At 39.9% G+C, this 15,772-nt stretch overlaps 1 protein-coding gene across 7 annotated transcripts in view; it reads left to right on the top strand.

Annotated features, from left to right (window-relative positions):
- The window catches only part of diaph2 (diaphanous-related formin 2), a 424,876-nt gene that overhangs the window by 128,425 nt on the left and 280,679 nt on the right, over positions 1–15,772 (top strand). For all 7 annotated transcript variants that reach the window (XM_053235486.1, XM_053235484.1, XM_053235480.1 and 4 more), the window contains one exon: positions 9,493–9,831. In XM_053235486.1, coding sequence (XP_053091461.1) covers positions 9,493–9,831 — 339 coding nt within the window. The remainder of the gene's footprint in view (positions 1–9,492; positions 9,832–15,772) is intronic.

A 15,772-nucleotide genomic window follows, 5' to 3' on the forward strand; every position in this document is an offset into this window, starting at 1 on the left:
GTGTAGATTGACCTGGATTAGTTTGACTGTTTAAACACAGAGAAATTAACATTAAAGAAAAGCGCAAGCTTGTCAGTAGGGGTCTTGACTTGCCCTAGTGTCAGACAAATGTTCATAACTTGAAAAATGTAGTTAGAATCTGTTAGATATTTACAAGTTTCTGAATGGGGGAGTAGCTGAACATTTTAAAGCTTGAATGGAGTTTCTAGGTGAAAGTATAAGGATTTTAGACAAAAATGTCTTGCTGACAGTGAATACAGACAAATGAACACTCACCCTAGAGCAACAGTGATTTCACCTGCTCTAGATTCCCCTCCATGGAAATGAATTGGGGGAAGAAAGATGGATGAATTAAAAGAGAAGGATGAGGGCAGTGTAAATTGGCACTGCAATTCCTGCTGCACCCTGGTTTGACCATGTGAATTTAGGTGGTTGTAGCTTAAGAATTGAACAAATTTGAGCAGTTAAAAAAAAAAAAAAGTCCAATTCAGTGAATGGGGAAAAGGAATGAAAAAGTAGTAGCAGGAGAATGGAAGAATATTTCCAAAAGCTCTATACAAACACACTTATTTTGGTGTCGATATCTCAAAAACTGTAAGAGGAGACACATGCAGAATTTCAGGTGGAATAATAATAATAAAAATCAAATGTGTTGCTTCACAAATGCACTAAATAATAAATAATATTATAAAATCAGAAGAGCTAGTCTAATTTAATAATAATAATAATAATAATAATAGTAATAATAATAATAACAGAGAACGAGTGTTTTCCTTCACAGTCAAACTAAATAATTGAGGGTAGTTGCATCCAAATCTGGTGAATGCAATAAGAATTACAGCACTTTTGGGACCAAAAGTAATTGGACAATTGGCTGCTTAGCTGTTCCATGGCTAGGTATGTGTTATTCCTTCATTATTTCACGTACAAGTAAGCAGATAAAAGCTCTAGAGTGGTTTAAAATTGGCTAAAAGTAGTTTAAAATCTGTTACTGTTAACTCTCAGAAGTCTAAAGAGCTGTCACTGCCAGTGAAGCAAGCCTTCACCAGACTAAATACTGTGGGTTTACCATAAGATGTAAATCACTGGTAAGCCTCAAAATAGGAAGACCAAATTAGAGTTTGCTTTAAAAAAAACCCAAAAAGGTTCTGGAACAACCTCCTATTCTCATCTAAAAATATGAGCATGTAATCAGAATGTTTTGATATACATAGAAAAAAGGTTAAGGATGCTTCAGCTTGTTAAGAATGTGAAAGCCTTGTGCTCTTGTGAAATTTAGAATCATGCATAGAATCTATCCATAGAATATATCCATAGAATCATGCACAGCTTGGCATAAAAAAAATAGGAAAATGTATACATTGACCCTTAACCCTCGGTTAGTGTTCTGAACTACAAGCAGGAATAACGTTCCAGACAACAAACTCTATAAATGTTAAAAATCCAACTCTATTTATAGTGTTTATTGTTCTTGAGACATATTTCATGTTAAATATACTTTTCATGATTTGCAATAATTGGAGATTTATAGTCAACTCATTTATTACTGTAGACTGTTTCATTAATGTGCTTTATCATGAATTAACAAAGTGCTCCTTTATAGACCTTAAAGATTTGGGGACTCTTCCAGCTCCTGCTTGCTACTTACCCTAGGACCTAGTAAGCTAGTATGCTATTGTATTGTGAAAAACAGCATGCTTAGGAGAAACACTTTAAAAAAATAAATAAATAAATAAAATAAAAATCCCTGTAGCCTCTTTTGATTCGAGATATAGAAGTTGCTTTTTCAGAGGAGACAGTGTGGTTTGATTAAGTGTTCGTTACATTTCAAATAATATAATCTGTATTTTATGATGAATAGGCTACTTTATTATGCAGTCTGCTTGATGCATTGTTTGATACAGATGTATCGAATTGCGAGACTTGCATACGGTACAGCCCTAGTTGTGTTATACCCAAGATGGGAATATGGAACAAAATAAGAGCACACAGTTGCAGAAGAAGTAGCTTTGTAAACTGAATCAACTGCTTTGTTTTTATGTGGAAGGAAAAAAATCATTTGGTCTATAGTGCTTCTTCCAAAATGGTTTATATTTGCGCATTTGAGGAGCAAAAACCAACTGCACAAAATGACAGTCATACAGACATGATGTCTACTATTCTATTGTGTACACCAGCCTCAAGTAGTACAAGCAGGAACACTGTTCGTTTTCACTTAATTAGCAAGGAAGCATTGTATTTTAACAGTGTTCATCTTGGCTGCTTTAATTGGACACTCCAGTACACTCTCTTTTTACAGAAATGTAATTTTTACATGAGAGATTTCAAAACATTTTATGAGACAGATATTAAGGATGGGAGTGTTTCTCTATTCCAGCTCTAAACACAAGCATAGACACAAACAAGGTCAGTCACTTAGTTGACTCTAATATTGTAACCCTCTGAAGTCATCGGCAGTTAAATGGGAAAGTTTTAATTCTGTATTTGTCCCCATTATTACCCAAATGGTGACTGTCTCTTCAAGTCTTTTCCCCACTCAGCTGTAAAGCCCAACACTACAAACACACCATATATGCCTTTATTTTACACAGGTTAATCTCAGGTGTAGATAAAGACCTGTCTGACCTCGTCAGTAAGACTCTGCTGCCTGTGGCTGGAGGGCCTTTTGTTTGGCATGTACCAACATAGAGCAGGTAGCATGGAAACACGGCTGCTCTAATTTAGAAGCTAATGTGCTGCTTGTTTTTGGTTTTTTTTAAAGAGGAAATGGGATACTTGGAAAATGACAGGCACACAATTATAGGATGAGCTACTTGTCAAGGAGCCTCATTGTCCTGCACATTGTACCTTTAAAATTTTGCCCTAATGAACAGTCCACCTGTTGCATTGTGTAATCAAACACTCAGTAATGCAGATAAAAATATAACTTGGCACATATTAATCCCTTCATCCACTGAACACAGGGTGAAGCACTTCAAGGACAATTGCTTAGACAAATTATAAAACTTTATATTTAGCTCTTTATAGAATGAGGCTTAATGCAAATTGAGAAAGGAGAAAAAAAATGGGGAAATTGGTGTATAATCATCCAAAGGTCAAATCATTTCTGAGCTATGGAAATGGTTTGATTTGGCTGGCATGATATCATGACTCTAAATACCTGTTCATGCTGCTGATTTTTTTCAAGCACTATTTCTTATCAGTAAAAGCAAGTAGTTTCACCATGTCTCTTCTATAATAACTTCTATAATAGTTTTGTGGAGATCTTCTCCTGTATTTCAGTAATAATGGAGTTTATTTTTTATCAAGGATGGAAAGCCAGGGACACACAAGAGGCTTTATTGCAAAGCATGAGTCGTGTCATCACATTCCAACCCAAATCATATGAACCATCTGTGAAGTGTGCAGCTCAAAAGAAAAGAACAGGTTAATCTCTTGTAAGGAACCACTGCTTGATATCAGTGTTAAAGCCTGTTTAGTCTTCTAATGTCTGCAGCAGATTCACGGGCCTGCATCCTATTTATATGCTTAGTCTATTAGCATATTACAGAGACAATTTACATGTTAAACAGTTCTAATGGTTTACTCTCATCAAGTACGCTTTTTGATTAAATGAGATGAATCAAACTGCACATAACACTGACCATATTTCATATCCAAATAAATATCAATGCTGTTATTTTATCAGGCTGTAGAAAATTGTTCAGTGTTATGACACATTTTAATCCATGCCTATACCATGTGATTTTTCTCTTACCTATGAGAAAAATAGTGTTTGATTGTGTGAACTATCTGTAAGACCGGAATTAGATTTCTCAGCAGAGACATGTTTCCCTCAGCCTTTTGGCCCTTTTCTCACCTCTTCTCCTAGGTCATTTCATTAGTGTCCATGCACCAAGGGTGTGAAAGACCCTATTGTTTTTGGGAGGATTATTATTGTTATTAGGGGTCCAAGCACGAAGTGCTGGAATGTGACATGACGTACATGAGCTGTAGGGAAGTCATACAGTGAAAATTCTTTTGCCAATTATTCCATGAGTTCTCCCTGACAAAAATGCCTCAAGACCCATTTAATTTTTTGCAGGTATGAGTTTTTGCATAATATGCAAAATCTACTTTTGAGAATTTGTCCTGGGTTTTTGTACTAGCTTCACAAAATTGGTGTCATACTAGTCAGCTGAGTTTGACCTTCAGTAATTATCAAAAACCTTTGAGAGTTGTAAACAGTATGACTGCTGTATGCTATCAGCCATTGCATCCATTAGGGAGATATTGCCACCAAATTTAATAATTTTGTCCCATATCCCATCCACTACTCAGCCAAATAAAATGACACAGACCCACCTGAAGGGGGAGCTATAATAAATAGATTTATCTTTTGGTTTGTATCTCAACAACTGTAGGGATAACATGCTATATCTGCAGAACTGCTCCTGCATCTTTTCCCCCATATGCTTTTGGCTAAAATATTTTCTGCCATCTTGAATTTTCTGTGAAATGCACTTGTCCTAGACCATTCATCTGTAAAACAGGTTTGATTGGCCAAACTCTTTTGCTGCTACAGAACAATGTAATTTTAGACCATTGCATGTATCTACTTAAGGAGCTCTATCCTCTGAATGCAAAACCCAATTTCTATTAACTTTCCATAGCCAGTAGGACACTCTGTTGCCACAGCTGAAATTTCATGACTCAATGGATCTATAGGGGGCACTATAATTAAAATATACATATACACTATATTACCAAAAGTATTCGGTCACCTGCCTTGACTCACATATGAACCTAAGTGCCATCCCATTCCTAACCCATAGGGTTCAATATGATGTCGGTCCACCTTTTGCAGCTATTACAGCTTCAACTCTTCTGGGAAGGCTGTCCACAAGGTTGAGGAGTGTGTTTATAGGAATTTTTGACCATTCTTCCAAAAGCGCATTGTTGAGGTCACACACTGATGTTGGTCGAGAAGGCCTGGCTCTCAGTCTCCGCTCTAATTCATCCCAAAGGTGTTCTATCGGGTTCAGGTCAGGACTCTGTGCAGGCCAGTCAAGTTCATCCACACCAGACTCTGTTATCCATGTCTTTATGGACCTTGCTTTGTGCACTGGTGCACAGTCATGTTGGAAGAGGAAGGGGCCCGTTCCAAACTGTTCCCACAAGATTGGGAGCATGGAATTGTCCAAAATGTTTTGGTATCCTGAAGCATTCAAAGTTCCTTTCACTGGAACTAAGGGGCCAAGCCCAACTCCTGAAAAACAACCCCACACCATAATTCCTCCTCCACCAAATTTCACACTCGGCACAATGCAGCCCGAAATGTACCGTTCTCCTGGCAACCTCTAAACCCAGACTCGTCCATCAGATTGCCAGATGGAAAAGCGTGATTCATCACTCCAGAGAACGCGTCTCCACTGCTCTAGAGTCCAGTGGCGGCGTGCTTTACACCACTGCATCCGACGCTTTGCATTGCACTTGGTGATGTGTGGCTTGGATGCAGCTGCTCGGCCATGGAAACCCATTCCATGAAGCTCTCTGCGTACTGTACTTGGGCTAATCTGAAGGTCACATGAAGTTTGGAGCTCTGTAGCAATTGACTGTGAAGAAAGTCGACGACCTCTTTGCACTATGCGCTTCAGGAAATTTCACGACTGGATTTGTTGCACAGGTGGCATCCTATGACAGTTCCACGCTGGAATTCACTGAGCTCCTGAGAGCGGCCCATTCTTTCACAAATGTTTGTAAAAACAGTCTGCATGCCTAAGTGCTTGATTTTATACACCTGTGGCCAGGCCAAGTGATTAGGACACCTGATTCTGATCATTTGGATGGGTGACGAATACTTTTGGTAATATAGTGTATCTCCTCAACTGTTTGATATAGGAAGATGAAATTTGTGTGTGTGTGTTTGTGCGCGCATCACACACCTTGGAAAAGTTGCAAAGACAATACATATGGGAGGCTAAGGAAATGTTTGTTGTTTGATGTTTGATGTAATCACATGTGAATTTGAAAGTTATATATTTTTGATATTTGTAAAACAGATTTGCACAGTGTAACAGTCATTGTGCTTTGTAAAGTTTCCCAGTGCAGGAGAGGCTTAAGAGGAGTTTACGCTTTCTGGTTTCTCAGTTAAACTGTTTAGACTGTTTACTGCAGCTATAACGTAAGCAATAACAGGAACTAACTTGTCTATCAGATGTTCCACGACATTAAATCTAACTATAAACCTTTAAAATGCGCAATGTATCATTATGTTGACTTGACAAAGACAAACATTCTGTTCTTCTATTTAAGCTTATTATTACTTTGGCTTGACAAAACCAACATTCTGTTCTGCTGTTTAAGCTTATTATTATTATTATTACTATTATTTTTATTATTATTATTTTTATTATTATTAGGGCCAAGCACCGAAGTTGCATAGGCTGTTGTAATTGTTCTTATAATTATTCTGCTTCTTCTTATTCTGCTCTTGAAGTCTATGGCAGCCCATAGAACTCTACATAGGAAAGTTATAAAATTTGGCACACAGGCAGGGGACAGTCTGAAATGTTACCATAGCAGATTTGGAGTCGCCAAACCCTTTAGTGGCAACAGCAGCTCAAATTTGCACTCACGTTGATGCTAATAACTTTTGAATTGTAAAGGCTAAAAACAAAATTCTTTTTTTTTCTCTGATTCCTTGGCTTGTCCCGAGTCATATTTTTGCTTATAACTTCTGAACGGTTTGTCATAAAATCAGACAGACAGATAAAAGAAAATGGTCACTGTAGATTCTGTGGGGCATACAGAGTCGAATAATATGGAACGTTTTTGGGTGTCGGCTATTTTGAATTTAGATGTAAAATGCTGTATTGTACATACATCTTGACATGTCACTATGAAAATTGGTATGTCTTTGGCACAATGCCATGAAGGCACTAAAAAAGTTTCAGGACAGTGCCACCTTGTGGTCAAAAATTATAATGGAATTTAAAAAAAATGCTAATAGCTTTTGATTACTTTTGCCTATTGTCATGAAACTGGTCTTGATAGATTCCTTGGGTCATGCCGAGGACAATGATACTAATTACACCATGGTTGGCCGAACTTGATGTCTGCCAATTTGAAATGCTACTTTCTCGAACTCCTCCTAGACCATTTATCTGATTTTCATGAAAATCAAATCAGATCATCGTCAGACAAAAAGTTGTCAAGTCCAAGTTGATTAGTCAAACCATTCTAATGCGAGAACGAATTTGCCGAGGAGCATGCCGAAATGCTCTTGAGGCTATGTCTCAATAACGTTTTAGTGTATTCAGACCAAACTTAGCATATGTCATAGATGTCATGACTTGAGGGTACCTGCACAGTTTCAGAACAGTGCCACCTAGTGCTCACACGACAAAAAGCAATTTTACAGCATTATAAATAATTATGTTGATTGATTTTAAACCACCGGCCTAAAAACACCACCACAATGGTGTATTCAATCAACGTCTTTGAATTCAAGCTCCAACTGTCAAAAATTATAATTTACACACACACACGTGCACCCTATGACGTCAGATTCCACCTAATTAGATTTTCCGCCATCTTGGATTTTGTCAAAAACTGTTTTTCCGCTACTCCTCCTACAAATTTTGTTCAATCATCACCTCACAAAAGTTATCAAAAAATGTTGAATATTCCAAACAGTTTGCCTGTAATGAGCCAACAAATCTGACAGCAAAACCGCCAAACAGGAAGTGAGGCTATATCTCAGCAGCGACTTTACACACTGACACAAAAATTGGTAGGCATCTTCAGGACCATACCCTGAGGCTGTGCAAAAAAATTTTGTGACAGTGCCAGCTACTGGTCAAAAGTCACAATAACATGCTAAAAATGCTTATATTGCCATTTTTGCTACTCCTCCTCCAAATTCTGTCTTTGTGGTCAAGAACTGTAACTACTTTTTTTTCCTTATATCATTTGAAGAATTTGGGCTAAATTCACAGTTCATTTTTCCTATAATTCCGTGGAGTATGCTGAAGTGAACGCACACCATCATCTGAAATTCAAGTGTGCTTCGACCATCTTGGATTTTGTCAAAAACTGTTTTTTCGCTACTCCTCCTACAAATTATTTCCAATCAACACCAAATTTGGCGTACAACATCATCATACAAAAGAATGTTGATATTCCAAATGGTTTGCCTGGAATTTGCCACCAAATCTGTATCTCAGCAGCGACCTTGCACACTGACATAAATCTTCGTAGGCATTTTTAGGAGCATAACCTGAGGCTATGCAACAAATTTCACGACAGCGCAACTTACTGGTCAAAAGTTACAATAAGATGCTTCAAATGCTTACATCTAAGCGCCATTTTTGCTACTCCTCCAAATTTTGTCCAATCTTCACCAAATTTGGCTCACATCATCTTGAGACCTATCTAAACAAAATTAATAAAAGAAAATGTGACATTCAGAGCTGTTCTCCCATAACAGACTGGCAAATGCATGAAATTCCAAATCATTCTTGAATCCCTTTGCCTATAGTTATGGCTCTGCTTTCCTGTGATTGCTTATGCAACAGTTGTAGTACATCTGTGAATGTGTGGCTCACCGAATCTGGGTGCTTGGCCCCTGAAAATGCTGCTTGCAGCTTTAATTATTATTATGTTGGCTTATTATGAGACACAAAATTTTAAAAAGCTACTCATCCCACAGCTTTCAAAACACACCACAGACCTTCAACCTGTGCTGACTTAGTGTGCTTTGACTTTTCTAACTGATCAGAATTACAGTTTTCCTGTTATGGAAGCTCAAAGTGGCCAAAATTCCCATTGATTTCTAATAAAAATTTCTGACTGTTATAACTCCTTGAGCTTTCAAGCTACTTCCACCATACTCAGCACAGTCCTTCAAACTGTTTAGAATGACTTTTTTCCCCTAACTGATCGGACCTACGGTTTTCACACACACCTGTGTGCACATGGCCTGAAGCCCCTCTTCTCTCCCTCTCACTCTGTCAGTGTACCTGTAACAGAGACTCTCTCTCCATCCATCTCTCTATCAATCTACTAGTAGCACACACATACTGCCTCCATGTTTCTTTCTATAAATCTACCTGTATCACTCTCTCACTCCTTCTGTCTTTCTACTAATAACACTCTCTCTCCATCTGTTTATCTATCAACCTACCAGTAGCAACACCTAAAATATGTGGAATCACAAAACTACCACAATGTAGGCATATGACATATCAAAATGCTTGGCTCAATGAGGAGAATTGTATTATGGGTTATAGGGGTTAATAGGGTTGTGTTGAACTTAACCTCCAACAAGAATAATAAAATTAACAGGAATTCATAACACACCCACTTCAATATTGTGAATGTAAACTGGCAACATTGAAAATGCTAAATTTTCATGCTGTTGATTATATTTTACATGGCAAGTGGCATTCCTATGTGACTCAGTGCAGTGGCATTCCTATGTGACTTTGGTTTTCTCTCCTTCATCTCAAGGTTGCAGCAGGAGACACTCAAAGAGTTCTATCACCACCACCCCCTCCTCCCCCTCTACCAGGAGCACCCCCTCCTCCCCCTCTACCAGGAGCACCCCCTCCACCTCCTCCTCCCCTTCCAGCAGGTATGGGACCTCCACCACCACCACCACCACCACCACCTGGTTTTGGTCTGCCACCTGCACCCCTTCCTCCTGGAGGTGTTCTTGCACCTCCTCCACCTTTCCTTGGAGCCACAGGTCTCCCTCCAGTACCAGCTGTCCAAAAACTACCTTATGGGCTACAACCGAAGAAGACCTATAAACCTGACACAGCCATGAAGAGGGTCAACTGGTCCAAGGTAATGAAGGTCACACAGTCTAGAACAGAAAGTAATATAATGACATCTTAACACCTTTTTTTCAGACCTGTTTCAACAACACCTATTTGTTGAAAAGAGAGCAAAGTTCCAACACAGCATTAAGACAGTAATAAACAGTAAAGTTACCTGCCAGCCTACCGTAACTCTTTCAGAAAGCACTTACTGAAATATAAACATGTATTTTCTGAGTTTTCTCCTGTGAAAATTAAATTTTCGTTTTCTTACTTTGAAGTGTCAATTAGCAAAATGCTGCCATGTGTGCTTGCGAGTTAAATTCAACTTAATGGGGACAATCATAAAATACATATTTATGATTTTCTTTTTATTAGCTTTTTCATAATAATATAATTCTCTCTATCTCTCATTCTCTCTCTTCTATGTTAGATTATTGTGGTAACAATCTCAGATAAGACACAGTCAAGGCAGACAGCAGTAACATTGGCTCAGATCTTGCTCAAAGCAGTGATTGGCAAGACGTCCTCTGACTATGATTTCTAAGGATACCCATATGTGTAAGGGTTTGCAGTATATGTGCAAGTGCAACAGTGGAAAAATTATTGCACAAAAAATGTTAAGTGTTTGACAAATACTAAGGATACCATTTTTTTTTTTTTTTAAGACAGAGTACAATCAAATGTGTTTTGATACAGATTCCGATAACCGGCGTGTCTCAGCTGCATTTCCAGTTGAACTCTTGGCAGGACAAAGGCAACCATGCTCTTCTGAATTTACGTTTCCAGTGTTTTTTTGTTTTCTTTTGATAGAGATATTGACAGTAAATTGTTTAATAATTAATAGAATAATCTTAGTTCGAGATCTACCAGAATCTCTCACCAATAACCACATCAACTCTCAGCCATGTCCTCTCTCAGTTGTGCTGAGCAAAATTTCGTAATTAATTAATTAATTAATGTTCAAATACAAATTTTTCTACAAAATAAGAGAGAAATGGCTGCCAAACTTTGAAAAATTATTCTGGTTGTGCCTCGGATGGTGTGACATGACACTTTGTATGAATTTGGAATGTGTTGGTGGCTTGGTAGATTTCAACTGTAATAATGAGTTGTCATGCCAGTAGTAGGGAGAAAGGCAATGCTTTGGATTGAGCTGCTGACAATGAGAGCTCCTCAGGGCTGACCCTAAGTATTGTAGTTACTGGGTCTAATTATATGTTTTTATCAGAGACACAGGAAATTGTTTCAAAAATGGCTGACCAGAATGACACCAAGGCAGGGCAAGTCCAAAATGTGATGAGGGATGCCCTAACCCTTGTTGTTCCAATACTTTTGGAGGGTACTGTATAATTTCCAATGTTTTTACTACATAGCTCCCTGAGGTGGTCTAGCTAGGGAGAGGCCACCCTTGGATTGCGATGTATAATATAGATACTAGACTGCATCCAAGAAGTTTCCAGTCACCTTGAAGAGCTCCTTGATCCAGCCATCAACTGGAGGAGCTGGGAAGGAAATCAAAAGCTTTTTAACTAAACATCATACCTGCAAATACCTGTTGAAATGGGACTTAGGTTTATAATGTGTTTTAACACTGTGTTTAAAAAAAATTAGCTGCGCACAATTGGAACCACATTTAAAGTTAAAATCTACAAAGGAGGGTGGGAAAAGTCAATTGTATGTAATTGTTAGCAAAGAAAGAGCCTATTTTTGTTTAAAGTGTTTAAACTGTGACCATATTGTCAGTTAGTTAGTTGCAGTTGGGTTGGTTGTTGGCCACTTCTCACTAAAAGGTATGTAAAAGACAGTGGATTACAAGAAAACAGTTCCATCTCAGCCTGTATGGGTATGCTCCAAGGATATCAGTTAGACACCCAGAAAATAACTTTATGTATACTGAAAGCCCAGTAATAATATAGCAAATTTGGCAATGCCAGTCCCCCCCTCCCCGTCTTTCTAAATATGATTTCCTGATCCCCAGAATGGTTTTATTACATTCTTTTATGAGAAAAAGAAAGTACACCCTCCTTCAATTCTATGTTTTTATTTGCAAGGGCCTGAATAACAATTGTGTAGTCTTCACCAACTTCTATAAACAAACAAATAACCTCATTTGACAACAAAAAACACAATGGATTTCAATATGTAGTCGTTTACAAAAAGTAAACAAACATTCAAAAACCAGTTGGGGGGAAAAAATAGAGTACACCCTAGCAACAATAACTTGAAGTAAACATTTTCTGTAGGAGTTTATCAGCCTCTCACATTGTTTTGGAGAAATTTTGGCCCACTCTTCTTTACAGCACTGCTTCACTTCATTGATGTCTGAAGGCATTTATTTATGCACAGCTCTCTTAAGATCCCACCACAACATCTCAATGAGTTTCAGGTCTGGACTTTTGTCTTGGCTATTCCAACACCTTGAATTTTCTTCTTTAGCCATTCAGATATTGATTTGCTGGTGTGCTTGTGATCATTGTCCTGTTGCAAGAACCAATTTTGGCCCAGCTTAAGCTGCTGGACAGATGGCCTCACATTTATCTCAAGAATATTCTGGAAAAAATGGAGCTCATCATTGTCTCAATGACTGCAAGCTTCCCAGGTCCTGTGGCTGTAAAACAACCCCAAATCATCACAACTCCAGCACCATGTTTGATAGTTGATATGAAGTGTTTGTGGTGATATGCTGTGTTTGGTTTTCACCAAAACATGACGCTGTGCATGATGACCAAAAATCTCCACCTTGGGCTCATCAATCCAAAGGATATTGTTTCAAAACTTTTGTGGTTCAGATGCAATTTTGCAAAACTCCTATTCAAGTCATGCTCCTATTTTCTTTTTGAAGAGAAGGGGCTTTTTCGTAGCCAACCTTCCATGAAAGCCATACTTGTTCAATCTTTTTCTGATTGTGCTGTCATGAACATAAACATTTTTAATGTGCTTACTGAGGCCTTTAGGTCACGTGATGTACAGTAGCTCTTGGGTTTTTCTTGATATCTCTGAGCATTAAACAGTCTGACCTTGGACTGAATTTGCTGGGATCCCTAATCCTGGGGAGATTGGCATATGTCTTGAAGGCTCTCCATTTGTAAATGGATCAACATCTCTGGAAGGGCACTATAGGAAAGGAAGGCATCGGAAACATCAGCACTAGTGGAGTTATGCTTCTCAGCAATTGTGTTAAGCATGATCTCATCATCACTAATACTCTCTTTCGCCAGAAAAACAAATTTAAGGCATCTTGGAGACATCCCCGCTCCAAACAGTGGCATCTCATTGACTATGTCATTGTATGAGCCAGGGACTGCCGTGACATGAACATCACAAGGGCCATGGTCGATGCAGATGACTGCTGGACAGATCATCGCCTCATCCGCTCCACAATGTCAATCAAACTTAAGAGGAAGAGGAGAATTCAAAAAAAGCAGATCCGACCAAGACTGAACCTTGACAGCCTTGATGAAACTGCCACCCAGCAGCAACTTCAGGCCTGTCTTGGGGAAAGCTTCCAACAAGAATACCCTGATGACATTGAAGGGCACTGGAGTCTGTTAAAGTCTACCATCCTTGCTACCTGCAAAACCATTCTCGGGTACAAGTCCAGAAAACATCAGGACTGGTTTGATGAGAATGACACAGAGATAGAACAACTCATCTCCAAGAAAAGGAAAGCCTTCTGTGCCTGGCAAAATGATATAACCTGCAAGGCCAAAAGGCTGGCTCACTCCTGAGCCAAGGCAGATGTCCAGAGACGGGTAAGGGCGCTAAAAAACTCTGGGTGGACAGAAAGGGCTCTTGAAATCCAGAGATTGGCAGACTCTGGTGATACCAGGGGCTGTTTCAGTACTACCAAGGCCGTCTGTGGTCCAAGCTATCATGGCCTAAACCCCCTGCGCTCAAAGGACGGTCAGGAGCTGCTGAAGGACAATGAGCCCATTAATGCCCGATGGAAAGAGTATTTCCAAGAACTCCTCAACAGTGACAGCTCAACTGGAATTGACATTACCAAACATATCCCCCAGAGTCCCATCAGAGAAGACATGGGAGAACCTCCAACTATAATAGAGGTTCAAGACGCCATCAGGAGCCTTAAGAACAACAAGGCCGCCGGTCCGGATGGGATCCCAGCTGAGATCCTAAAGAAAGGCGGTTCGGAGCTCCTGCACCACATTCATGCCCTACTCCTCAAAGTCTGGGAAAAAGAAGAACTTCCCTCAGAGCTCAGGGATGCTCTAATAGTGACCATATTTAAGAAGGGGACAAGGCTGAATGTGGAAATTACAGGGGCATCTCGCTCCTGTCAACAACAGGCAAAGTTCTTGCTTGTGTTCTTGCAAACCGACTACTACCACTGTCTGAGGAAATACTCCCAGAATCAGAATGTGGCTTCCGCCCATTCAGAGGTACAGCAGACATGATATTCACAGCACGGCAACTGCAGGAAAAATGCCGTGAACAAAGGCAGCCTTTGTACATGGCCTTTATAGACCTGACAAAGGCTTTTGACATGGTAGACTGCCAGGCCCTGTGGAGCATACTATCAAGGTACGGCTGTCATGACAAGTATATTAGAATACTGAGGCTCCTACATGACGGCATGTCAGCCACAGTGCTCAGCAATGGCGGCTCCGAGTCTGAGCCTTTTACAGTGGAAACAGGGGTCAAACAGGGATGCATTGTTGCACCCATCCTATTTGCCTCATTCACGAAGAGCTGCCACTGGGGATTCCAATCATGTACAGAACTGATGGCAGACTCTTCAACCTTAACAGGTTTAAGGCCAAGCGTAAAGTCAACTGCACCACAATTACAGAGTTACAGTGCGCGGATGATAATGTCATCGCCGCACACTCCGCAGAAGACCTCCAGGGCATTCTGAATGCTTTTGCCAAGGCGTAAAGAGCCCTGGGCTTAAAATTAAACATCAAGAAGACCCAAGTCCTCTATCAATCTCCACCTAACCAGCTAGCTATCCAGCCAAACATAAAAGTGGACAATACCACTCTTGAAAATGTGGACCACTTCCCTTACCTCGGCAGCCTTCTTTCCTCGAAAGCTGACATAGACTCTGAGGTGAACCACCGCCTGAGTTGTGCCAGTGGAACCTACGCCAGGCTCAGGAAAAGAGTCTTTGAATATCGAGACTTATCAGTCCAAACAAAACTCCTGGTCTATAGAGCTGTTGTCCTCCCAACCCTGCTGTATGGAGCCGAGTCATGGACCACCTACAGCAGACACCTGAGAGCCTTGGAACAATACCATCAAAGATCCTTACGAAAGATTCTGAGGATCAGTTCGGAGGACAGACGTATGAACATCAGCATCTTGGAGGAAGCCAACATGACCAGCATCACCACTACTATAATGCAGCACCAACTTCGATGGACAGGCCATGTCATCAGCATGCCCAATACACGTCTCCCCAAACAGATTCTGTACTCTCAGCTGAAGGAAGGTAGTCGAGCAACTGGTGGACAAAAGAAACGTTATAAGGACAACATCAAGGCCATTTTGAAGAAATTCCATATTACTTTGAGCACCTGGGAACACATTGCACTGGACAGACGCTCCTGGAAGAAATCCGTGCAGGATGGTGCAGCACATCATGAAATAGAACTCCGCCGTGCCGCAGAGATAAAGCGACAGCTTCGCAAGGAGAAAGATAAAAAGGCTCAACCATTATCAATGACTACCACTCTCTCCACATTGTACCAAAGTATGCAGATCACGGATTGGCCTCTATAGCCATCTGAAGTCCCACAAGTAGACCCAAAAGAGAGGACAGTCATACTTGTTTCGAATGACTGCCGATGATGATGATTTGTAAACTATTCTTCTCACTGTAAAATGGTGAATTTCAAATTGTTTGGAGATTGCTTTATAACCCTTCCCAGATTAATGAGCAGCAACAATTGCTTCTCTGAGTTCATGGCTAATGCCTTTCTTCTTGGCATGATGTAGACCCACCC

The sequence above is a fragment of the Pangasianodon hypophthalmus genome, chromosome 7 (assembly GCF_027358585.1).
Source record: "Pangasianodon hypophthalmus isolate fPanHyp1 chromosome 7, fPanHyp1.pri, whole genome shotgun sequence".
NCBI lineage: Eukaryota > Metazoa > Chordata > Actinopteri > Siluriformes > Pangasiidae > Pangasianodon > Pangasianodon hypophthalmus.